The sequence below is a fragment of the Pseudophryne corroboree genome, chromosome 3, assembly GCF_028390025.1.
Source record: "Pseudophryne corroboree isolate aPseCor3 chromosome 3, aPseCor3.hap2, whole genome shotgun sequence".
Taxonomy (NCBI): Eukaryota; Metazoa; Chordata; class Amphibia; order Anura; family Myobatrachidae; genus Pseudophryne; species Pseudophryne corroboree.
Window position 1 is genome coordinate 390,488,127 of NC_086446.1, and position 25,847 is coordinate 390,513,973.

Genomic DNA, 25,847 nt, shown 5'->3' on the forward strand with positions numbered 1-25,847 from the left:
CTTGGAATATTGTGTACAGTTCTGGCACCTCATTCTAAAAAGTATATCTTGGAACTAGTAAGGGTTTAGACGCGAGCCACCATACTGTTTAAGGGGTTAGAGACACTGAATTATGAGTAAAGACTTACAAGGTTAGATATGCTTACACTGGAAAAGAGGCAGCTGAGAGGGGACATTATTAATTTTTATAAATACATAAAGGGACAATACAAGGTTATCAGAATATCTATTTACCAAAAAAGGCTACACAGAACATGTGGACACCCCCTGAGGTTAGAAGAGAAAAATTTCATACACAACGGAGGAAAGGGTTCATCAGTGAGAGCAGTAAGGATTTGGAATTCTCTACTAGAGAAGGTAGTAATGGTGGACTCAGTCAATAAGTTTAAAAATGGATTAGATAAAGTCCTTACTGAAAGAAATATCCAAGGATATAGCATCTAAATCAGGGATGGGGAACCTTCGGCCCTCCATCTGTTGTTGAACTACACATCCCTGAAACAGTTTTAGCATGGCCAAATAGCAAAAATGTAGCAAGGCATGCTGGTATGTGTAGTTCAACAACAGCTGGAGGGCCGAAGGTTCACCATCCCTGATCTAAATTAAATTAAATTTTATAATACAGGTTGAACTCTGTCGACTTTTTTTTCTTTTTTCATCCTCATCAACTATGTTGCTATGTATTTATGACGTTACGGAGGGTAGCTTCAGTGGAGTTGGTGGAAACTAGGTTGAGGGGGGAGTGGAAGGATAGCAGAGTGGAAAGACTGAGGTAGACTATCCTCTTGAGGAGCTTGCAGGCCTAGAGAAAAGGAGGATGATATTGCGAATGAATGAAAGGGTTGGCAGTCAGAAGGTCAACAATGTCTAGGTCGACCCCAAATGGTTGATATGCACAAAGTTGACATGGTCAACAGGTCGACACATGACAATGTTGACATGAGTTTTTGATGGTTTTTTTGGTGTCAAAATTTCCCTTACAGCATGTGGGCCCATAATTTAGTGCACCGTCTCTTCTTGTAGTCCACATGGATGGTAAAGTATGAAATTCCTAAAAATAAAGAAATCCCCCAAAACTCATGTCAATTATTGTCACGTCGACCATTTGAACCTGTCAACCTATTGAACACATTGACCATTGGGTGTCGGCCAATCATCCGGATACAATACTCCATATATATTTTTATATAAATTTAGGATAAATAAAAACCTTACACAGTCAGAAGACACATCAAGTGATAAAGTTGATCACTGTCCTTTCTAAGTCACATGATCAGCCTATTGAGGTTATAAATCAGCACGTAAAAAAGTTTAAGATGAAGTCAGACCAGACGAAACGCGTAGGGTGAATCCTGATACTACTACTGAATCCTCAGTTAAGCTACTCATATCCATCTCCATTATTTTCATTGCATTCTAATTTTCATGTATCCCTCATCAATTCCATGTGTCTTTAGATTTTAGATTTTTTAACATAGGAATTGTATTTTTTAATAACCCCATGCTTTCCAATTTGTTCTTAAACTTTTTTACGTGCTCCTCATAAGTTTTAAATTGTTTTCTTGCTAGAATAATTTTGATGGTTTTTCATTTATATGTACCTAGGGTTCCATCGTGCTAATATTTAGCACCTGTGGATGTTGCAACCCCGATTGGCCAGTTGTATGTTTTTATATCTTTTTGTTCCTTAATAAACCCCCTTCTTTTAAGAAAATAAGCAGTCCTTTTAATTTACTGCCACCATTGGTCGCTCAGATCTTATCCATCGTTTTCAACTTTTAATCTTTATCCTGCACTCGTACTAGTGCAGGACCTACTTAAGAGGTAGCGGACGCCCTTTATGTATTAGGGAGTGGCGTATAGTGACTGTATATTTGGGGGTCACTAAAGCTGGCATACTGTGAAAAACTTGTGTCTACTGCATATTTTTGGCGCTGTTTGCTCACCCCATACACAAACTTGAGTAATATCGCAAAGGCCCAAATGCTTTTTTCGTTCTCGTATCCAACTGAACTAACCCCTCAGAGTTCAATGTACCAATTACAGTGCTTTACTTCCTGCAGACTAGCTGACACCTCAACCTAGCTCCCTAGGAGCGCACCATGGGCCTAATTGAGCCCTGATCGCAGCAGCAAATTTGTTAGCTAATGGGCAAAACCATGAGCACTACAGGTGGGACAGATATAACATTTGCAGAGAGTTAGATTTGGTTGGGGTATATTGTTTCTGTGCAGGGTAAATACTGGCTGCTTTATGTTTACACTGCAATTTATATTTCAGTTTGAACACACCCCACCCAAATCTAGCTCTCTCTGCACATGGTTTTAGCCATTAGCTAACAAATTTGCTGCTGCCATCAGGTCTGAATTAGGCCCTATGTATTTTCTTTTCTTTTATCTAGTTACTTTCAGCAAGCTCTTTGGTCCCATTGCTGTGGATATAGCATATCAAGTTAACTAACAGAGTTAATTATATTTACTTATCTGTGGTACCTAAATAAAGCCATATCTGTCAAAAGAAAGCAATACAAAATATACTGTTATGAAGTAGGAGTGAAAATGGGATTTTTGTCTTGCTTGTAAAATCTTTTTTTCTGAGGCCATGGTTGACACTGGGTACAGTGGGTACAGCTTAGGGCTTCAGTCTGGGCACCAAGGAGTTAAACTATTTGAGTGCAGCCTGGGAGGCCCCTCCTCCCTTATACCCAGCCTGCACCAGGCTAGTCAGTTTATTGTTGCACAAGCCAGGAACAGGAAAGGAAAGGCTGAAATACACAAAAAAAACCTAACCCACACAGTCACGAGACAAACAGGAGAACATGTCCGAAAAATTCGCTTGCGAGGAGCTGAAGGGTGTGGGTGCTCAGTGTCAACCATGGCCTCAGAAGAGAGGATTTTACAGGTAAGACAAAAATCCCCTTTTTTCTATCAGCCAGTGGTGTGACACTGGGGACAGTGGGACATCCCAAAGCTGTGCCTTTACAGACTGGAACGCTCCCAAACTGCACTGAGGACCCGACGCCCAAAAGCTGCATCAGCTGAGGCAAAGGTGTCAAAAGGTGTCAAAACTATAGAACCGAAGGAAAGTATGAGCAGCCCTGCAAAGTTGCTCCGTTGAAGCCCCTCGGTGACCCACCCGCGAGGTTCTAACTGACCTCGTGGAATGGGCCTTAACTGATACCGGAATCTGCTTCCCAGCCAACGGGTAAGTCGCAACCATCTAGCAATAGTCTGTTTGTAGGCCGGCCAGGCTCGTTTATGCTTGTCGTAAAGGATGAACAAAGAATCCGTTTTACGTAACACACTAGTGCGCTGCACATGGATACGCAAAGCCCTGACCACATCAAGAGTGGCCATGGTGTCAACATCACATGCAGAATCCGAAGAAGAAAAGGACGAAACAACAATTTCTTGATTGATATGAAATCGAGAAACCATTTTAGGTAGATAATCCAAACTGGTACGGAGAACCGCGAGATCTGGAAGAAAAATAAAAAAGGATGACTTGGGAGACAGAGCTCTCAAGTCTGAAACTCGACTAGCCGAAGCAATGGCAAGAAGAAATACTGTCTTCCAAGTGAGCCATCGAAGATTCACATCTTCCACAGGTTCAAAGGGTGCCTTCTGTAGACTCTCGTCTCTGGAACAACACAAAGTGCTGAAACCTGAACCTTGAGAGAGGCTAAACGGAGGCTAGAGTTTAGCCCTGCTTGCATAAAGGCCAAAAGTCTGGAAAGGCGATACTGAAATGGGTCAAAGTGACGGGTGTGACACCATTTGAAAAAGGTGCGCCAAACATTGTAGTATATTCTGGCGGTGGAAGGCTTCCTAGCTGAAATCATAGTGTCAATGACCTTGGCAGAGAAACCTTTGGTCCTCAAGACGACCTCTCAATAGCCAACCCGTCAAAGCGACCGTGGAAGATCCAGATGTAGACAGGGCCCCTGAGACAGCAAGTCCGGACGTATAGGCAGGCGCCATGAAGGAGCTACTGATAGGACGAGGAGATCTGCATATAATACCCTCTTTGGCCAATGAGGAGCGACCAGGATAGCGATCACTGTCTCCGATTTGAGTTTGTAAAGAACCCTCAAAAGAAGGACCACCGGTGGAAAAGAGATACACCATCTGAAACTGACACTGGACTGCTAAGGCGTCTATTAGGTACGCGCTTGGGGCACTTGTGCACGCTCTGTAGCAAGGAAGCTTGTGATTTTGTTAGGATGCAAACAGATTTGTGCAGGCCCCATCGTTGGACACTCCTGGAATGTACACTGCGGATATGGTTGGCAGAAACTTCTCCGCCCACCGCAAAATGTGGCTGACTTCCTTCATGGCTGCTATACTGCGAGCGCCGCCCTGGTGGTTTATGTAGGCGACTGCTGTCGCGTTGTCCAACTGGATTCTTAGTGGACGGTGATACAAGAAAGGTCCTGCTTGAGTCAGGGTCCTGAACACCGCTCACAGTTCCAGTACGTTGATGGAGAGTCGGCTCTCCTGAAGAGTCCACTGACCCTGGAAGGAACGATCTTCCACCACTGCGCCCCATCCTCGTAGGCTGGCATCCATCATGAGGACAGCTCAATTGAGAATGCAGAAAGAACGACCCTTGTTCAAGTGGGATGTCTGTAGCCACCAAAGGAGCGACGGATGAGTGTCCCTGGAGAGCACAATCCTCTGTGATTTGAGACGTAGTGGAGAGTGATCCCAATTCCGAAGAAGTTCCAGTTGGAATGGTCTGGATTGGAACTGTGCATATTCCACAATCTCGAAACAAGGTACCATCTTCCCCAACAGTTGCATGCAGAAGTGGATGGATACAGTTTTCCGACTCAGAAACTTGCGAATCATGTCCTGTAAGACTCTGCTTGTCTCCCAGGAGGAAGATCCTCTGCACTTGAGCATCCAAGTGTATCATGTGTTGAGATGGTGCGAGGCTGGATTTTTGCTAATTTATCAGCCACCTGTGTGACTGAAGAATCATCAGAGTGATGTTTATTTGCTCCTGAAGACTGGCCTGAGACTGTGCCATAAGAAGGAGATCGTCCAGGTATGGAAGAATGCGGGAACCCCTGTAATCGCAAATGTGCCGTCATCACCGCCATCACCTTGGTGAAGACTTGCGGTGCCATGGAGAGTCTGAACGGTAACGCCTGGAATTGGAAATGGTTTTTCTGTATAGCGAACCTGAGAAACTTCTGGTCACTTTTCCGAATGGGGATGTGCAGATAGGCATCCTGTATGTATAAGGAGGCCATAAAGTCTCCCTCTTCCAAGGTCTGCATTATAGACCTAAGGGATTCCATGCAAAATTTTGGAACTCTGAGAAACCGGTTCAGGGTTTGCAGGTTCAGTATAGGAAGGAATGTGCCGTCCGGTTTTGGAACGAGAAATAGATTTGAATAAAATCCCGTCCCCTGTTGAAGAACTGGCACTGGGACAGTTACCTCTTGAAGAAGTAGGGAATGTACTGCGTTTTGAAGTGCGGTCGTCTTTTCGAGGTCTGCTGGCAGTCCTGTGGGAAAGAAATGTCTTGGGGGCCTGTCTCTGAAAGATAGGGCGTATCTGTTGGAAACTATGCCCAGAACCCAGACATCCGACGTAGTCTGCCTCCAGACCTCGGAAAATCGAAGTAGACGACCGCCCACCCTGAAGCCTCCAGGTGAGAGTCCAGACTGTCATGCGGCAGGCTTTTCGTTTTGTTTGGGAGCCTGGCGGTTTCCTGACCATGGTTGACGTCTTTGGTAAAAGGAGCCTGGAAAGGGCAGGAAGGTTGACCACGGCCTTTCTCTGTGGGCGAAAGGAACGAAAAGTTGTAGAACTAGGCTTTGGTGCAGCCGAAGGAAGAAAAGCGATCTTGGTAGCGCATCCGTGGCTACAATATTATTCAGCTCCTCTTCAAAGAGGACGTCTCCCGAAAAGGGTAAGGACCCCAATGCTTTATTAGAATTTTCATCAGCACGCCAAGAGCGCAACCACAGGGCGCGTCTAGCCACCACTGAGGCAGCCGAAATTTTGGATGAAAATGTTCCCACATCAAATACAGCTTCACCTAAAAAAGTGTTGGCCTCCCTAATATTAACATATTTGATAAGATCAGCACAACGCATGTTGGACATGAGACCCTCTGTTAACACATCTAACTAGCTGCCAATTGCTAAGGAGACCCAGGCAGACGCAATTGCAGGGGGCAGAGCTGCATCTGCGTTGGAGTAGATGGATTTTAAGGACTGCTCAAGTTTCCTGTCTGTAGGTTCTTTCAGAGAAGTAACATCCGGTATGAGAAGGTTGGAAAACTTAACCACACGGGCTACATGCGCGTCCATCGGCGGGGGACACTCCCATTTTTTCCGGTCAGCTTCTGCCATGGGGTAGAAGGAAGAGTTCCTCTTGGTTACCAAAAATTTCTTCTGAGGATGAGACCAGGCTTCCTTGAAAAGGTCCTCCAATTGTGTAGAAGAAGGAAAAGCCGATCCTTCTTTTTACTTCAAAAGAGAAGTTTGCATCAGGTGGGGTGTCCGTATCCTTAATTTGAAGGACGTCTCTAACCACCTTGACTAGGGCTTCTACTATGGCTAAACTCATTTGGCCATCTTGGGCCTGAGGTTCTTCCCCCCCCCCCCCCCCCCCCCCTTCTTCGGAACATTCCTCGGATTGAGATCCCTCGATTGTATGAGGGATCGTGCAGAGGAACTTTTACTCCTGCACTTAGATGAAGAACTAGGGGCCTGTTGTAGGTTACTAGAAGCCTGTACTAATCCCTGCACGGATTTTGACAAACCCTGGACCTATGACTGCTCAGCAGGTTGGGGTTGTGTCTGGGTAGGTAAAGAGTCTGCGCTAGGTGTGGCAACAGGTACTGTATCTGAGGTGTTCTGTTAGTTGCCAAGTGGGAAGCCAGTTCCTTCATAGACGAGGCCAAGGAAGCAGCCCAAGCTGGCTCACCTGTAGGCTCAACAGAGCAACTGTCACAGAGCTCTGTGTGGTCTTGCACAGTGCCAGAGAAATTTTCCTTGCAAGCTGTACACGTATAGGCGTGCAGCCCAGCCGTACCCTTCTCCTTTTGAGCAGCTTTGGATGATCCCCTGGAGGACATGCTCCACCTCTTGTAGAAGCAAAACACTCAGACACAGATTTAGTAGATGTGTGTGAGAAACTATAAGGGCCAAGTAACATTCGCCTATAGAACCACAAATAAACCAATAAGTGGGTTAGGTATTGCAACTGTGAGCCCAACACAGAAGTAGTAACTGTTTAGGTAAACGGTGATATCAATACAATTAAACTATTGCACTACAGTATTCTGGCAGTGTACAGAAAAGAAAAAACAATTACCTACACCATGATTTGAGGTAAGGGACATACAATCTGACACTGGTGCAGTGTTGGTAAAAGGGAGGCAGGATGGCTCTCTCCACAGAAGCATGCAGCTGAATAAACTATGTAGAAACTCCGGTGCAGGCTTATCCCATGTGTATTGCAGCTCAGATAAGGCTAAAATGGCCGCTGCGCTTGTAGAAGTGGGAGGGGTAAGGGCTGGGCACAGCGTAGAGAGCCGCCTGAAGGTGAAAATCTATAGAAAGGAAAGACCCTCTGGATTTGGTTGCGGAGCTACGGGAATCTGACATCCCCTCCTGGAGACCCCAAGGGACCATCTCCCACTAGATAACCGTCCCTGGTGGCCTAGTGGCACAAACGGGAGAAGACCCGGTGCCACTGCCAGGACCGCCGGAGCTGCCTCTCCTCGGCGGCTTGTGCCGCAATACTGGTCACCCGCACAGCAGGAAACCTTACCTGGAGGTTCCGTCCCGCTTGCAGCGTCTCCTGATGACGGAGAGGTGCTGGGGCGGCTGGCTGCAAAAGTCTGTGACCCAGCAGTGGAATGGAACGGAACAGAGTGGAAGCGCGAGCAGCGGCAGCGCTGACCGCAGCAACCGCTGCTCAGTAAACAAAAATAACTTTATTATTGATTTATTAATGTAATCAGGGCATTAAAGCCCTGCTCCCTGAAACTTGAGCACCATGTTGAGCACCATGAAAAAAACTGACTGGCCTGATGCTGGCTGGGGATAGGGGAGGAGGGGCCTCCCAGGCTGCACTCAAATAGCTTAACTCCTTGGTGCCCGGACTGAAGCCCTAAGCTATACCCACTGTCACACCATTGGCTGATAGAAAAATACAAGTTATTTCTGAAAAAAACAGCACAATCGGAAAAATAGAAAATATATGTGGCTTCCCAAGATGCAAATTGCCACAGTCCCTTGGAGTTAATAGGGTCACAATGGTTGGGAAAAGGAAATGGTTGCTGCTGTGATAAGCAGGATGGTACTTGAGAATACAAAATCTACATATAGGATGTCGCATAATGGCACTCATTGTGTAAATAACATTACAGCATAAAGACCAAAGTTTCACTGTTTATTATAAACCCTTTTCCCCCAGTGCTGACATACAAGTAACTTTTACATATCGTCCCCATTATGCCCATGGCAATGGTTCTCCCCTTCCCACTTCGATCCCGGAAGTGACAGTGTGGCTCTCACAAGATCACAAGATTCTGCAGCAAGAAGCACATTCACACTAGTGAAACATAAGCCAAATCTGATTGGCTAAACATTGTAGGACTGTCAAATATATAAACTAACAAGCATGGTAAGAACTTAGTACATGGTAAGAAAGTCATTATTTCGGAATTAGAGGTACCTAAAAAGGGGTCATACTCAAATCTGGTACTCCAGCTTATATTTTTGGTAGTAACAAACTATGAAAACTGTTCTAAATTACATACACAAATTGGAGAAGCAACAAAGTAATCATAACTGCAGTAGAGCAGAGCACTAAACAGTCTAAAAGCATAGCCACTTGTAAATACAAGCAAAAATAAAACATATAATCATGGATAAACAAGCAGTAAGAAATAAATGTTAAAAAAAAGACAAAAAAGAAACAAAAATAGGATTTTAATTACCTACCGGTAAATCCTTTTCTCGTAGTCCATAGAGGATGCTGGGGTCCATTTTAGTACCATGGGGTATAGACTGTTCCGCAGGAGCCTTTGGCACTTTAAGACTTCAGTGTGAACTGGCCCCTTCCTCTATGCCCCTCCTCCAGACGTCAGTATAGGAACTGTGTCCGAGGAGACGGACAACTTCGAGAGAAGAATTTCCATTAAACTAGTGGCGAGATTCACACCAGCTCACACCTTACAAAACATGCCGCCTAACATGGCTTTCAACATAACCCATGCTAACGTGCATGCATAACGTAACAGCAGTGAACATCTTAACACATGAGAACCTATGTAAAAAGATAAAACTGCAGGAAAAATGAGCACTGGGCAAAGCTCCCAGTACGGACGGGAAAGTGCTAATGTTCCTGTAGAACTGACTGACCAAACTGAAGGTCGTCAGCAGCCAAGGTGTCAACCTGTAAAACTTAGCAAACGTGTTTGCCCCTGACCAAGTAGTTGCTCGGCGAATTTGCAATGCCGAGACACCCCGGGCAGACGCCCAGGAAGAACTCGCTTTCCTTGTAGAGTGGGCCTTTACTGAACTCGGTAACGGCAATCCTGCCGTGGAATAAGCATGCTGAATGGTACCTCTGATCCAGCGCGCAATAGTCTGCTTAGAAGCAGGACCCCCAATCCTGTTGGGGTCATAGAGGACAAACAAAAATTCTGTTTTCCTTAATCCGAGCCGTTCTTGCAACATAAGTCCTCAACGCTCTGACATCCAAGGACTTTTGAAATGGCTGAGGTGTCAGAAGCCACTAGCACCACCACAGGTTGTTTGATATGGAAATAAGACACAACCTTTGGAAGAAAATGCTGACGCGTCCGCAGTTCAGCTCTATCTTCATGAAAAATCAAATAAGGACTCTTGTGTGACAGAGCCCCTAATTCAGACACTCGTCTGCCTGAGGCCAAGGCCAACAGCATGACCACTTTCCAAGTGAGAAACTTCAACTCTACCTCTTGTAGAGGCTCAAACCAGTCTGATTTACGGAACTGCAACACCACATTAAGATCCCATGGCACCGCAGGAGGCACAAAGTGAGGTTGGATGCGCAGAACCCCCTTCACGAACGTCTGGACCTCAGGAAGGGAAGCCAACCGTTTCTGAAAGAAAATGGACAAGGCTGAAATTTAGACCTTGATAGACCCTAATCTCAAGCCAGCATCCACACCCGCATGTAAAAATAAGAGAAGACGTCCTAATTGAAACTCCACCGCAGGAGATTTCTTGGATTCACACCAAAATACATATTTTCTCCAAATACGATGGTAATTTTTGGACGTTACCCCTTTCCTGGCCAGAATAAGTGTGGGAGTGACCTCATTGGGAATACCCTTACGGGCTAGGATCTGGCGCTCAACAGCCATGCCGTCAAACGCAGCCGCGGTAAGTCTTGATAAACAAAAGGCCCCTGCTGAAGCAGGTCCTCGCGAAGAGGAAGAGGCTGAGGATCTTCCAATAATAACTCCTGAAGATCTGGATACCAAGCCCTCCTTGGCCAGTCTGGAGCAATGAGAATTGCTCGAACCCTTGTTCTTCTGATGATCTTGAACTTTTGGTATTAGTGGAAGTGGAGGGAACAGATACAACAACTGAAACACCCACTGGGTTACCAGTGCATCCACTGCTATTGCTTGTGGGTCTCTTGACCTGTAACAATATTTCTGAAGCTTCTTGTTGAGACATGATGCCATCATATCTACTTGAGGAACGCCCCAACGATCTGCTACCTCTGCAAAGACTTCTGGGTGGAGGCCCTCTTCTCCTGGATGGAGATCGTGTCTGCTGAGGAAGTCTGCTTCCCAGTTGTCCACTCCTGGAATGAAAATTGCCGACAGAGCTTTTGCATGTCTTTCTGCCCAGAGGAGTATCTTTGTCACCTCTGCCATTGCCGCTCGTTTTTTTGTTCCGCCCTGGCGGTTTATGTAAGCTACTGCCGTTACATTGTCTGACTGGATTTGTATGGGATGACCTTGAAGAAGGAGTGCCACTTGATGAAGGCTGTTGTACACAGCTCTCAATTCCAGACTGTTTATGTGAAGGAGTACGTCTTGACTTGACCATGGTCCTTGGAAGCTTTCCCCTTGCGTGACTGCTCCCCAACCTCTGAGGCTTGCATCTGTGGTCACCAGGATCCAAGTCTGAATCCCGAACCTGCGTCCCTCCAGGAGGTGAGAACTTTGAAGCCACCACAAGAGTGAAATTCTGGCTTTTGTTGACAGGATTATCCTCCGGTGCATGTGTATGTGCGATCCGGACCACTTGTCCAGTAGGTCCCATTGGAACACCCTGGCGTGGAATCTGGCAAATTGTAGAGCCTCGTAGGCCGCTACCATCTTCCCCAGAAGGTGGATGCACTGATGAAACGATACGCGTGCTGGTTTTAAAACTTGTTTGACCATCTTCTGGATCTCCAGAGCCTTTTCCACCGGTAGGAATACTTTCTGTGCTTCCGTGTCCAATATCATTCCCAGAAATGATAACCTCATTGTGGGTTCCAATTGTGATTTTGGAAGGTTTATGATCTAACCGTGCTGTTGAAGCACCGTCGGGGAAAGGGCAATGTTCTGCACTAGTTTCTCCCTGGATCTCGCTTTTATGAGGAGATCGTCCAAGTATGGGATGACTTTGACTCCTTTCTTGCGAAGAAGAACCATCTCCGCCATCACCTTGGTGAATATTCTCGGAGCCGTGAAGAGCCCGAAAGGCAATGTTTGGAACTGGTAGTGGAGGTCCTGCACCGCAAACCTCAGGTATGCCTGATGCTGCGGGTAGATGGGAACATGTAAATAAGCATCTTTGACGTCCATCGATACCAGCAATTCCTTTTCCTCCAAGCTGGAGATCACCGCTCTCAGGGATTCCATCTTGAATTTGAACCTTTTCAAATAAAGGTTCAGAGTCTTTAGGTTTAAAATCGGTCTGACCGAGCAATCCGGTTTTGGCACTACAAACAGGCTTGAATAAAACCCTTTTTCCTGTTGTGACACAGGAACTAAGGAAATTACATTGTCTTGACATAATTTCTGTATTGCGTTCAGCACTTTTGCTCTGTCCTGAACAGAAGCTGGTAAGGCTGATTTGAAAAATCGGCATGGGGGAAGGTCCTGAAATTCCAATTTGTACCCTTGGGATACTATCTGCAATACCCAAGGATCCAGATCTGAGTGAACCCAGACCTGGCTGAAAGACTGTAGACGTGCCCCCACCCGATCGTACTCCCGCAGGGGAGCCCCAGCGTCATGCTGAGGTTTTAGCAGAAGTAGCTGTCGACTTCTGCTCCTGCGAGCCTGATGGTGTTGTAGATTTTTTTTACCCCTTCCTTGCCCTCTTCCTGCGAAGAAGGGGGTACCCTTTGCTTTTTTGGACTTGTTGGGCCGAAAGGATTGCATCGTATGAGAATGAAATCCTTTCCTAGGTGGAGCAGCTGCGGAAGGCAGAAATGCTGACTTGCCTGATGTAGTTGTTGAAATCATGGCATCCAGCTGGTCTCCAAAGAGGGCTTCTCCATTGTAAGGAAGCGCCTCAATATTCTTTTTTGATTCTGCATCAGCATTCCATCGACATAGCGGAGGATCTTGAACTCAGCAACCCAATATCCTGCATAGCTTCAACTAAGTAACCTGCAGCATCTTTGATATGGCCGAGAGTTAGGACTATTTCATCCTTGTCAACTGTGTCTATGTTAACAAGCAAGTTGTCAGACCATTTTCCACAGCGTTACCCACTCACGCACAAGCAATGGTGGGCCTGAGCACCGTTCCTTTAGCCGTATATATGGATTTCAGGGTTGTTTCTAATTTACGGTCAGCTGGATCTTTTACAGAGGCTTAACCAGGGGCATGTAAAACCATTTTCTTAGACAGCCGAGAAACGGAGGTGTCTATCATTGGGGGAGTCTCCCATTTGTGCCTGTCTTCCTCAGGGAAAGGGTACGCTACACGTATCCTTCTGGGAAGGGTAAATTTCTTCTCTGGGTTAGCCCAGGATGCTTCAAAGAACGCATTCAAATCCTTTGAAGGAGGAAAAGTCACAACCTGCTTTTTATTTAATTTTAAAATAATCCTTTTCCTCAGGGACCAGTGTTTGTTTCTGGAAACTCCAACACTTCCTTTATAGCAACTATCATACATTGTATGCTTTTGGCTAATTTGGGGTCTACCCCTCTCAAATCCCCAGTGTCGACGTCAGAGTCGGAATCTGTGTCCCCTTGCATTATCTGGGCCAGAGACTTTTTCTGAGAACTGGATGGGACCCGAGTGGATGATATGGAGGGGGTCAGTGCATCCTCCACAGACTGCCTCCAATATGTAGTCTGTTCAGACTCAGACAATTTCCCTTCTGAGAGGGAAGGGCAACCACATTACCCTCTTGTGTATCTAAAATGGGTTCTTCCTGGGAAGAACCCTCCCCAATGTCCGATATGTTAAACACACACACACACACACACACACACACACACACACACACACACACACACACGTACACGTGTACACACACACACACACACACACACACACACACACCATATAACACACACACACACACACACACACACACACACACCATATCACACAGGAGAGCTATTGGGGACAGACCCACGCTAAAGTCTGTCAGAGGGATTTGCCAGTCCACACACTGTGCCTTTATTGTGAATTGTGGAAATATTACCCACTTACCGCGCATATACCAATAATAGGCCCACAGACCTAATTATAATGAACACTCTCTGCCCCTTTTTTAACACCCTGTATTTGTATCCGCGTTGTCATGAGCTTGTATCAGTAGCTTCACACTGGAGTTTCTGCAGGAGAAAATGGCACCCAGTGAGTGTTCTGGCAAGTGTGAGGAGAAGCCCCGCCCTTCAGCCTCAGCAATGTAATATTTATACTGGCTGGGGATGGCACATCAGCGGCTGTACATGTATGTACCCTTTTTGCCAGTGAGAGGTTTTAAAAGATGCCCTCAGAGCGCCCCCCTCCCGCGCTCTGCAGCCTTGTGCTGAGAGACATGGTGCGCAGCGTCTCACCGCTGCGCGTATACCTGTATGCCGCCAACGATGACCGGAGGATCCCCTCTCTGCAGGACTCCGGTAATATACTCGCCAGCCTTCTGACTTCTGGCTCTGTTAGGGGGTGTCGGCAGTGCTGTGGGAGTGAACGCTGGCCGGGATTGGGCTCTGTTCAGTAACCTTCAGGAGCTAATGGTGTCCTGTCAGCAGAAGCAGAACCATTAACTAATTGAGAAGTTAGTTCCTACTCCTCCCCCCCCCCCCCGAGTCCCGCGAAGCAGGGAAGCTGTTGCCAGCAGCTTCCCTGTAAAATAAAAAACCTAAGAGTCTTTTTCCAGCAAAACTCTGTAGAGCTCGACTAGTGTGCATCCAGTCTCCTGGGCGCATTTTCTAAACTGAGGTCTGGAGGAGGGGCATAGAGGGAGGAGCCAGTTCACACTGTTGAAAAGTCTTAAAGTGCCGAAGGCTCCTGCGGAACCGTCTATACCCCATGGTACTAAAATGGACCCCAGCATCCTCTAGGACGTAAGAGAAATTAACAATATTCTGGAGAGGTGTATTTCATTATATGATTATTAAATGTGTGTGTATATATTTTCTGTGCACCTGTAATTAGGTGTCCCTGTTTTATTTCAGACAGCTCATCTTTTGTGCCCTGGCTGTGCTGGCTGCAGATAGGGAACCTCTTGAATGTCTGGATGCTTTTAGCTCCACAGGTATGGATGTGAGCTCTTCATGCTGTTCAGCGCCAGTTACCATTTTAAATTGCTTTTGATTCATTTATTCATAATAGCTTTTGTCCTTAGGAATTTCTCTCATTGTATATTTTTAGGGATCTCTGATTTAAGGCTACCATGGAGCGTCAGAATAATCGTAAACTTTTGTTATGTAAAAAAGGGCATAATATAGAGGGTTGGGGTATTAGTGTCATCTTTAATCCTAATAACACTAATACCCCAATGCTCACCCTTAATCCTAACCCTAATTAAACCTAACTGTACCCTAATAACCTAACCCTAAAAGGGCGGACTAGGGCCAATGGTTCTTATCTGCTGTCAAATTCTATATCTCATACATACATTTAATGACCTCTAAACCAAAATACAAGTTGGACTATTTAAAAGAGCTTCTAAAATATTTCCTGTTAAAGTTTTCAGACACTTACAGAACTGAAGATCTTTACGGAGCAGAGTAGTATAATATTGATTTTAATTCAGGTCTACTCACAATTGATATCTGGCAGCGAGTTTCATGTACACCACCACGATGCCCAATAATAATGTAACTGAAATCCCTTTGATAATTAGCCATTTTGGTAAATCTAAAGATGAGTGATTGGAGCTGCACACAGGTGTAGGGTTATAAGTTGATGAAGATACTGTATGCTTTGAGATGTTCTTTGCAGCCCAAGATATCTTCAGAAGTATAATGAAATCTCTAGATAAATAAATTCCATCAATAAGCTGAAGTGCGCAGAAGGTGTAATAATAGTGTGTGACACGTGCTTGGGTGCCTTAAAATAAACCCTCAGATCCAGGGTTTACAGTGCAAACAAAAAAGAACAGAAAAATAGTGCACTCAGTTAATACAAATGAATATCGAATAGTATAGGAGTTCTTCTCATCAGAAATAAGTTAGGTACCAGTTTACAATGGTATGTAGATGGCATACCGATGCTTAGAATCCCAATGCTCACAATACCTGCGGTGGTGTTCCAACAGGTTAAAATGCCAAAAACTACAAATGGTTATGCTGCAGGGGGGAGGAGGAGGAGGAGGAGGAGGAGGAGGAGGAGTGGTGGTGGTGGTTGTTGGGGTGGAAAGGGGGGGGGGGGGGAGGTTAGCCATAGAAAACATACCAAGAATTGGCATAATTTTGACCATCTGAATCTCGATGCCCACATTCTGACCACTGGGATGCTGCACCCAACCCCTAAACACTAAATGCTGATTTTCCGGCATCGCGCCCCCCCCCCCCCCCCCCCCCCTTCCCTTCCGAACCACCCGGCACTGTCAATCACATTGCGGTCACTTCCATCAGGGATGCGACCGCAATGTGTGTGGCTGCTGCACATGCGCAGTTTGCTGCCACCTGCAAACTGGGCCACTGTTGTGGCAGGGTCTGAATGATCCCCATAATCCTAAAGATGCCTCCATGCGAAGTACCATTTTTGAGAAACACAAAACTGGTCTGATTCACAGACATTGCAACTGGGGAATACATCTGGCAAATGTGCTCAATGAGAGCGTGAGCCCTTCCTGTGTTGGGTACAGTTGCGGACCATACATGGCCAAATGGGGCTCAATAAAAAATTCAATGCACTCTGAACCCAGAAACAGTGGGAGACTGATCCAAAACATCATCCATCAACACCAGCTTTGCAGTAAGGCAAACGATTTTTATAACCTTGTTCAGCGCCTGCACCATACAAACACACACTAACCCACAATATAAACTTAAAGTGGAGAGATATTTTCCGTATTCCTGTATAACAAACACATCTACCGTTCAATCCAGCTCACATTATTTAATCATGAAGCCTTTTTGATCATATAGAAAGGACTTTTGTTGAGATTAACTTTCAAAGAATATTATAATAATTTATAATTTTTATTTTTTAATTGTTGCTGTTTCATATAAGGCCCCTTATTTATATCGTGAGACGCATTACGCAGCACTTGGTGGCCTTCATTTTCTACCACACAAACACATTCACACAGGAACATTCTCCTCAGAGGGTGTAGTATGGTATGCCGGGATACTGACAGCTGGGCCAGCGCAAATGAGCTCCTTGCGGGCTCGCTGCGTTCGCCATGCTGCCGGCACGGTGGTGCGCTACGCGCGCCACGCTATTTATTCTCCCTCCAGGGGGGTCGTGGACCCCCAAGAGGGAGAATAGGTGTCTGTATGCCGGGTGTCGGGATTCCGGCGCCGGGATCCCAACAGCCGGCATACTGAATACCACCCTCCTCAGAAGCCACTTAAAGTAGTAATATGTTTTGGACTAGGAGGAAACTGGATCGCATGGAGGTAGCCCAGACAAATAAACGGACACGTACAAGCTTTGCGCAGATGCACTGGCCAGTAATAAACCCATGGCCCCAACAATGTGAGGCAGCAATGCTAGCCATTATACATAGAAATCAAAATATTTTACAATTAAGGTATGTTTATTAAGGTTGCAGAACTAGAATAATTTGTTGTCTCTTGCAGGCATCATGGGATTGCAGTGGGCAAAGAACCTCAGGAACTCTGTGCACGTCACAGTGAATGACATCAGTGACAGCTCAATAGCTATGATCCGGGAAAATTGTCAACTGAACAAGATGAAGGCGGTAATGAAAAGCAAGGAGCAGCCCGAAATGGAGACTGACCCAACAGCAGAGAAAGATGATTTTATGGGCACTATAGAAGTTACACAGATGGACGCCAACATCTTAATGCACATGCAGGCCTTTGATTTTATGTAAACACAATTACATTTCGCAAGTTTAAAATCTCTTTGTGTAGTTTGTTCCCTAATTATATGTCTTGCGGCTATTTTTCTTCAGACACTTGGATCCCTTTGGCACATCTGTCAATTATTTGGATGCTGCATTTCGAAATATTCGGAACCTGGGTATTTTATCTGTGACCTCAACGGACACTGGATCTCTGTACGCCAAGACTGTACATGTGACAAAGCGTCATTATGGCTGCAACATCATTAGGACTGAATACTTCAAAGAACTGGCGGCTCGAATTGTCCTGTCAGCGATAGCCAGGTATCATATGTTGTATTTTACTGTTGCATATATACACTATGTGGCCAAAATTATGTAGCTACCTCATTGCTAACAGGTACATGACATCAAGCATACAGCCAAGTAGCCTTTAAAGTTACACATTCACAGTAGACTGCGTCGTTTTGAAGAGCTTAACTTTATCACAGGCATGTGATGCTACTTTTCCAACACAATAGTTCATCAAACTTTTTGCTCTACTAGAGCTGCACAGGTTAGCTGTTGTAGCTGTTATAGTAACAAAAAAAAATGTCTACGCACAACAACAGCTCCGTTGTGAGGTAGCGAGTCACAGAAGCTCGTAAAACGGGGCTGACTGCCAAATGCCATGGTGCATAAAAATCATATGTCCTCTGCTGCAAAACTAATGAAGTACCAAACGTGTTTGCAAGCAGTGTCAGGGCAAGAACTGTTTGGGTGCTTCAGGGGTTAAGTTTCCTGGCCTAAACAGCTGTACAGAAGCTAGCTGAAGTGGCATCTCTGCTGTTAAAGAACTTTACTGACCTGCACAGAGCCCCGAAATCAAACCCACTGAACACCTTTAGGATGAATTGGAATGCTGACTGCTAGACCATGTAACCAAACATCCGTACATCCGTGCCAGTGATCAAGCTGAGCGAAAGAAAAAATGTGGGTCCCAGGGACCCCTCACTTCAAAGAATTAGGGGCATACTCCACGGTTTCTGGGTCCCTTCACATATTATGGGGGGTGAGGGCAGGCAGCAGTTTGGACAGTGCAGGGGTCTGATGGCAGCTTGGGCAGTGCTGGGGCAGGTAGCAAGTGGGTAAGAGCTGGAAGTAGAGTTAGGGAAAAGTTGGGGTAGAGGGAAGTAAGGGCAGGCAGAGCTGGAGGAAGGGTGGAGGTAAGTGCACACAGCAGCTGAGGCAGTACTGGGGGTAGGTAGGGGGTAAGGGTAGATAGCAGCTGGGGCAGTACTGGGGGCAAGGAGTGGGTTAGGGGCAGACAGTACTGGGGGTAGGTAAGGGTAGATAGCAGCTGGGGGAGTAACGGGGGGGATGTATGGGGCAGGCATTGTTGGGGGTAGCGAGGGGGCAAGAGTAGATTGCAGCTGGGGCAGTACTGGGGATAGGAAGGGGGCAAGGGTAGAAAGCAGCTGGTGAAGTACTGGGGGGCAAGGAGAGGGTTAGGCTAGGCAGTGCTGGGGGTAGGGAGGTGTTAACGATACATAGCAGCTTAAAGTAGTAGCAGCCAGCCTTCCTCACTCACTGTTTACATTTTTAGTGGTAGTGGCACACCCTGCCCCTAAACTTTATTATAAAAAACACTGCCACAGACTCAAACCTCCACCCACTAGCCCACTAATAGCTTACTTGAATCCTCAGGCAGGGATTTCAGCCAGGCGCAGAGACCTTCGCTGCCAGGTTGCTGGGGCCTTCTCTACGCCGGGGTCATCCAGGAAAGGCGACAAAGGGCTGTTTCTTTCTCCACTTTTTATAGACCTCCCTGCAGCCGGTCTAGGGAGTCTACAATCATTTTAATCAGGAGCCAGAAGATTGGCTGCAGCGGAGCACCTCCCCCAAAGACTCACCCATTCTGCAAAAATGAGTTCCCGGTCCTCCTTTTTGTATAACGTTTGTGCTATAGCGCGTATTTGCGATAATTAAGTACCAACGTAACTATTGCTTTTGTGGATAAATGGAATGCCATGTTCTGACATGTAGTGTTACACTTTCCCAGAAGAGTTGAGGCTGTTAAGTAGCAAAGTGATCAACTCCATATTGGTGTGTGTAGTTTTGGAAATGTTCAACAAGTATTTGAGTGTAATGTTTGGCTGTCCTCATGCTTTTGGCCATATAGCATATAATTGTTTGTACATATACCTATGCAAAGTATTTATTTTCTATGATTATTATTAGGGCAGCTGCTCGTTGTAATAAAGGCATTGAGGTTCTGCTCTCGGTGGCTCTAGAACACTTTGTCTTGGTGATTGTCCGGGTATTGAGGGGACCCTCTCTTGCTGATGAGAGTACAAAGATGATCAATAACCTAATTCATTGCCATTGGTGTGAGGAAAGGATCTTCCAGAAAGAAGGCAATATGGTTGAAGGTAAATAATGATAAACTGGTTTAAAATAGTTTTGGTTATTGATGTAGTTTATATATGGGCAGCTTTACTAAAGCCTTATTTTACAACTGTGTACAAGTAAGCACTTTTTGTGAGTAAGTAAATTGGCTGTATTTGGTCACTAAGCATTCAGGCAAAATGACAGTATGAGACCAAAACACTGGTAGATCAGTCATTGCCTTACCATTTTTTTCACCACATCTGATTAACAGCTAATTGACCTGGGACAGCTATAATCAGGGCTGTTGTGTGTATACATCCACTGTAATTTTGGGACTATTCTGTCTGATTCTAGTCCTTTTTTTCTATCTTTTTTTTTTTTTTTTTTTTTTTTTAATTCATCCAATTTGGCAGCACTGTTACTACGGAGACACTAGGAAAATGGGTATTCGCTGACTCCATCGGGTCATTGGCACTTTAAATAACCTGAAACACTTGAAGTTCTTGCATCTGTCTCTCCATCCTGCAATGGATTATTTTTGAATGTCTATCAGGAAAGGCTGCTTTTTTGCACTATTCTGCTACAGCAGCCTGTACTTCTATTTTTGTTCTAATTTATTTACAATACGGTCATTCCCTTCAGTGGTCATTTTGCTTCTACTATTACTATACATTGGTCATCGAATGCAGATGCCCTGGCAAGGGTATCGGCAGACACAGGAGGGATGAGAAGGTGTCATTCTGTATTATCTTCTCGCCACATTATGCTGTCGGACAGACCTCCTGGTGGAACAACTGCACTAACACCGCAGGAGCCCACTACTCCAGTATCACCCCACCATTTAGTGGGAGTATAAGTGAAAGAATAATCGTCGGAGGAAGCGGACAGGTGAGTTAGTTCTCCCTCCCAGCAACAGTGATAGAGGAGGTCATTTGAGCCATGTTCAGACACCTAGGCCTACAGCCTTTGCAAGATGGATTAAAAAAAAAACATAAGAAAAAGGCACGCAAAAACCCCTGGGTACTAAGGGGGTTATTCCGAACTGATGGCACGCTGCCGTTTTTCGCAGCGATCAGGTCACTACTGCGCATGCGTATGCATCGCAATGCGCAGGTTCGTCGTACGGGTACACAGCGGATCGTTCCTGGGCGATGGATTTGACGAAGAATCCATTCGCACAGCCGTTCGCAAGAAGATTGACAGGAAGAAGGCGTTTATGGGTGTCAACTGACCGTTTTCAGGGAGTGGTTAGAAAAACGCAGGCGTGTCCATGTGTTTGCAGGGCGGGTGTCTGACGTCCATTCCGGGACCGGACAGGCTGAAGTGATCGCAGCGGCTGAGTAAGTTCTGAACTACTCAGAAACTGCACAAACTATTTCTCTTACGTCCTAGAGGATGCTGTGGACACCGTAAGGACCATGGGGTATAGACGGGCTCCGCAGGAGACATGGGCACTATAAAGAACTTTAGAATGGGTGTGCACTGGCTCCTCCCTCTATGCCCCTCCTCCAGACCTCAGTTAGATCCTGTGCCCAGAGGAGATAGGGTGCATTACAGAGGAGCTCTCCTGAGTTTCTCTGGAAAAAGAATTTTGTTAGGTTTTTTATTTTCAGGGAGCACTGCTGGCAACAGGCTCCCTGCATCGTGGGACTGAGGAGAGAGAAGCAGACCTACTTAAGTGATAGGCTCTGCTTCTTAGGCTACTGGACACCATTAGCTCCAGAGGGAGTCGGAACGCAGGTCTCCCCCCGCTTTTCGTCCCAGAGCTGTGCCGCCATCCTCCTCACAGAGCCGGAAGATTGAAGCCGGGTGAGTACAAGAAGAAAAGAAGACTTCTAAGGCTGCAGAAGACTTCAGATCTTCCTTGAGGTAAGCGCGCAGCGGTAACGCTGTGCGCCATTGCTCCCATACATTACACACACTACCAGGCACTGATGGGTGCAGGGCGCAGGGGGGGGGGCGCCCTGGGCAGCAATATAAACCTTTAAGTCTGGCAATATGGATATAGGCTGCGGAGGCAGTAAGTGTATAAATCCCCCGCCAGTTTTATAAAATTGAGCGGGACCGAAGCCCGCCGCTGGAGGGGGCGGAGCTTGGTCCCTCAGCACTAACCAGTGCCATTTTCTCCACAGAGCACTGCAGAGAAGCTGGCTCCCCGGACTCTCCCCTGCTGACTACTGTGACACAGGGCTGAAAAGAGGGGGGGGGCACTTGTAAGGCGCAGTGAGTGTATTACACGATTTATTATATATAAAAGCGCTATCTGGGAATTCTGTTTCCAGTGTCAGTTGGCGCTGGCTGTGTGCTGGCATACTCTCGCTCTGTCTCTCCTAAGGGCCATGGTGGGGAACGGTCTCCTTATAGATATATCCCTGTGTGTGTGGGGGTGTCGGTACGCGTGTGTCGGCATGTCTGAAGCGGAAGGCTCATCTAAGGAGGAGGTGGAGCAGATGATTGTGGTGTCTCCGTCGGCAACGCCGACTCATGATTGGGTGGACATGTGGAATGTTTTAAATGCAAATATGAACTTATTACATAAGAGAATGGACAAAGCAGGGTCCAGGGAAAAGGCAGGGAGTCAATCCACGGATTGGACTGTGTCACAGGGCCCTTCAGGGTCTCAAAAGCGTCCCCTATCCCAAATAGCAGGCACTGATACCAACACGGATTCTGACTCCGGTGTCGACTACGATGATGCGAGGTTGCACCCAAGGGTGGCCAAAAGTATTCATTATATGATTATTGCAATAAAAGATGTTTTGCATATCACAGAGGACCCCTCTGTCCCTGACATGAGGGTGCACATGTATAAGGAAAAGAAACCTGAGGTAACCTTTCCCCCATCTCATGAGCTGAATGAGTTATTTGAAAAAGCTTGGGAAACTCCAGACAAAAAACTGCAGATTCCCAAGAGGATTCTTATGGCGTATCCTTTCCCAGCACAGGACAGGGTACGCTGGGAATCCTCACCCAGGGTGGACAAGGCTTTAACGCACCTGTCCAAGAAGGTGGCGCTACCGTCTCCAGACACGGCAGCCCTCAAGGATCCTGCTGATCGCAGACGGAAAACTACCTTAAAATCTATTTATACGCATACGGGTGCTTTACTCAGACCCAGAGCCGGATTAAGGGGGGTGCCAAGGGGGTCAGTACCCCGGGCCCCCCTGGCATAAGGGGCCCCCCAGCCGAAGCTGCTCTGCACCGCTCTGGTGCTGCTGTCCCCTCTGCCCTGTATCTGCCGCTGACCCGTGAGGAGTGGGGAGGGAGCCACATGAAACAGCCGCGAGCGGGACATCATACACCCGCTGGCAGCACAGCTCGGAATCCTCCCTCCCCAGCAGCTGAGGGGGGGGGGGGGAGGGGGTAGGTGTCACGGTGAGAGGAGAGTGAGAGAGGAGAGAATAGGGAGGTGGCCCAAATCGCTGTCCGGTCATACGGCAGGCATTCGGAGCCCCGCCCCCTTGTAGCTGTATACCGCGATTCGGGGGTCGAAGCAGAGGGAGCTAATATGAGATAATTAATAGAATCACGATATATTGACTCCGCCCCCTTCCCGCCGACCCGCGGCATTTTTTGACGTGGGGGCGTGGCCTAATGGTGAACTGTGTCCCTGGCTCCCAGCAATATCTCCTGGCTGTGGCATCCATTCCTCATCCCTTTCCTCAGGCTTCAGTGTAAGTGTGTGCACAGTTTGTGCTCTATCTGTGTATACTGTATGTATGTATGTATATATGTTCTATTAGTGTATATGTATGTGTATATTTTCTATGTGTGTGTATGTTATGTATTTGTGTGTCTGTGGGTGTATGAGATCTATGTAATGTGTATATGTGTGTGTGTGTGTGTGTGTGTGTGTGTGTGTGTATGTATGTGTGTGTGTGTGTGTGTGTGTGTGTGTATATATATATATATATATATATATATATATATATAATATACACATACACACACACACACACACACACACACACACACACACACACACACACACACACACACATACATACACACAAATGGATTGGCCGGCACTCCCTCTCCTTAATCAGCAGCCGTGGTGCTCTTTACACTGCCTTCACATAACCTCCAATAGTATGGCACTCAGCGGACTTCTTAATCACATATCACAACGCCAGCTAGTTCAGCAACGTTTCAGGTTTTATTTACCCTTTTGTCGTATATGTGCTGTTTGACAAAGGGTAAATAAAACCCAAAATGTTGCTGAACTAGCTGGCGTTGTGATATGTGATTAAGAAGTTCGTTGAGTGCCATACTTTTGAAGTATATATATATATATATAATATATATATATATATATATATATATTATACAGTGGTCGAAGTGGGGCAGTATGCGGTGGTCTGGTATACCGCCACTTCTTCCACTGACCCAGAAATGAGGAAATTAAAGTGCAGCAGGAGGCGAGGGAAGTGGCCATCCTGCTGCACATGTTGCTCCCCATCCCTGCGCAGCGGCCGGCGGCTGTGTAGTGCGCTGTACTAGCTCACAGCCGCTCACTTCCGCCAACCACCCACCGCATGCCGCTCACCGCCGCCAGCCACCCGCCGCTCACCCGCAACAAATGAGGCAATGTTCCCCCGCTGTCACCTCTCTCCCTGTCGTTACCGTCCCTGTCCCTACTGTCACTCTCTCTCTCCCAGCTGTCACTGTCGTCACTCTCTCTCTCTCTCTCCCTGCTGTCACTGTTGTCACTTTCTCCCTGTCGTCACTCTCTCTCCCTATCATCACTCTCTCTCCCTGTCGTCACTCTCTCCCTGTCGTCACTCTCTCCCTATCATCACTCTCTCCCTATCATCACTCTCTCTCCCTATCATCACTCTCTCTCCCTATCGTCACTCTCTCTCCCTATCGTCACTCTCTCTCCCTGTCGTCACTCTCTCTCTCTCCCTGTCGTCACTCTCTCTCTCTCCCTGTCGTCACTCTGGCTGTCCCTGCTGTCACAATTTCAGCTCATTCAGTGTGCTACAAGGTGACTGTCGGCTCTTTCAGTGTGCTACAATGTGATTGTCGGCTCATTCAGTGTGCTACAGTGTGAATTTTGGCTCATTCAGTGTGCTACAATGTGAATTTTGGCTCATTTAGTGTGCTACAGTGTGAATTTCGGCTCTTCAGTGTGCTACAATGTGAGTTTCGGCTCATTCAGTGTGCTACAATGTGAATTTCGGCTCATTCAGTGTGCTACAATGTGAATTTCGGATCATTCAGTGTGCTACAATGTGAATTTTGGCTCATTCAGTGTGCTACAGTGTGAATTTCGGCTCTTCAGTGTGCTACAATGTGATTGTCGGCTCATTCAGTGTGCTACAATGTGAATGTCGGCTCATTCAGTGTGCTACAATGTGAATTTCGGCTCTTCAGTGTGCTACAATGTGAATTTCGGCTCATTCAGTGTGCTACAATGTAAATTTTGGCTCATTCAGTGTGCTACAATGTGAATTTCGGCTCATTCAGTGTGCTATAATGTGAATTTTGAATCATTCAGCATGCTACAATGTGAATTTCGGCTCATTCAGTGTGCTATAATGTGAATTTTGGCTCGTACCATGTGCTATAATGTAAAATTCAGCTCGTACCATGTGCTATAAGGTGAAAGGGGCACCAGTACTAGGTAGTATAAGGGGTTCTACTACACTGGACACGCCCCTTTTGTGTGACCGCGCGCCGAAGGCGCATAATTGTGACCTTGACTTTTGCATACCCCCACTTCAAAATTTCCACTTCGACCACTGTGTGTGTATATATATATATATATATATATATATATATATATATATATATATATATATATATATATATATATATATATATATATATATACACGCACACACACACACACATGTGCGTGCATCAAAGGAAACCCCCTTCCGAATCCCTGCTTTTGCCCCTGCAAGGGGTGGTTGCTGGTGGGGGGGCCCCCTGTCTTGGGTGCCCTGGGCCCCCCAAGGGCTTAATCCGGCCCTGCTCAGACCGGCAATAGCATCGGCATGGGTATGTA

General features: G+C 46.4%; 1 protein-coding gene and 1 long non-coding RNA gene across 7 annotated transcripts in view; one reads left to right on the forward strand and one right to left on the reverse strand.

Moving 5' to 3' along the window:
- The window catches only part of TRMT1L (tRNA methyltransferase 1 like), a 102,642-nt gene that overhangs the window by 41,108 nt on the left and 35,687 nt on the right, over positions 1 to 25,847 (forward strand). For all 6 annotated transcript variants that reach the window (XM_063960060.1, XM_063960061.1, XM_063960063.1 and 3 more), the window contains exons 9-12: positions 14,661 to 14,740; positions 17,238 to 17,490; positions 17,576 to 17,788; positions 19,685 to 19,875. In XM_063960060.1, the coding sequence (XP_063816130.1) occupies positions 14,661 to 14,740; positions 17,238 to 17,490; positions 17,576 to 17,788; positions 19,685 to 19,875 (737 nt within the window). The remainder of the gene's footprint in view (positions 1 to 14,660; positions 14,741 to 17,237; positions 17,491 to 17,575; positions 17,789 to 19,684; positions 19,876 to 25,847) is intronic.
- The window catches only part of LOC135055700 (uncharacterized), a 140,148-nt gene continuing 114,858 nt past the window's right edge, over positions 558 to 25,847 (reverse strand). Inside the window, exon 3 of the long non-coding RNA XR_010243794.1 lies at positions 558 to 802. This is a non-coding gene — a long non-coding RNA (uncharacterized LOC135055700). The remainder of the gene's footprint in view (positions 803 to 25,847) is intronic.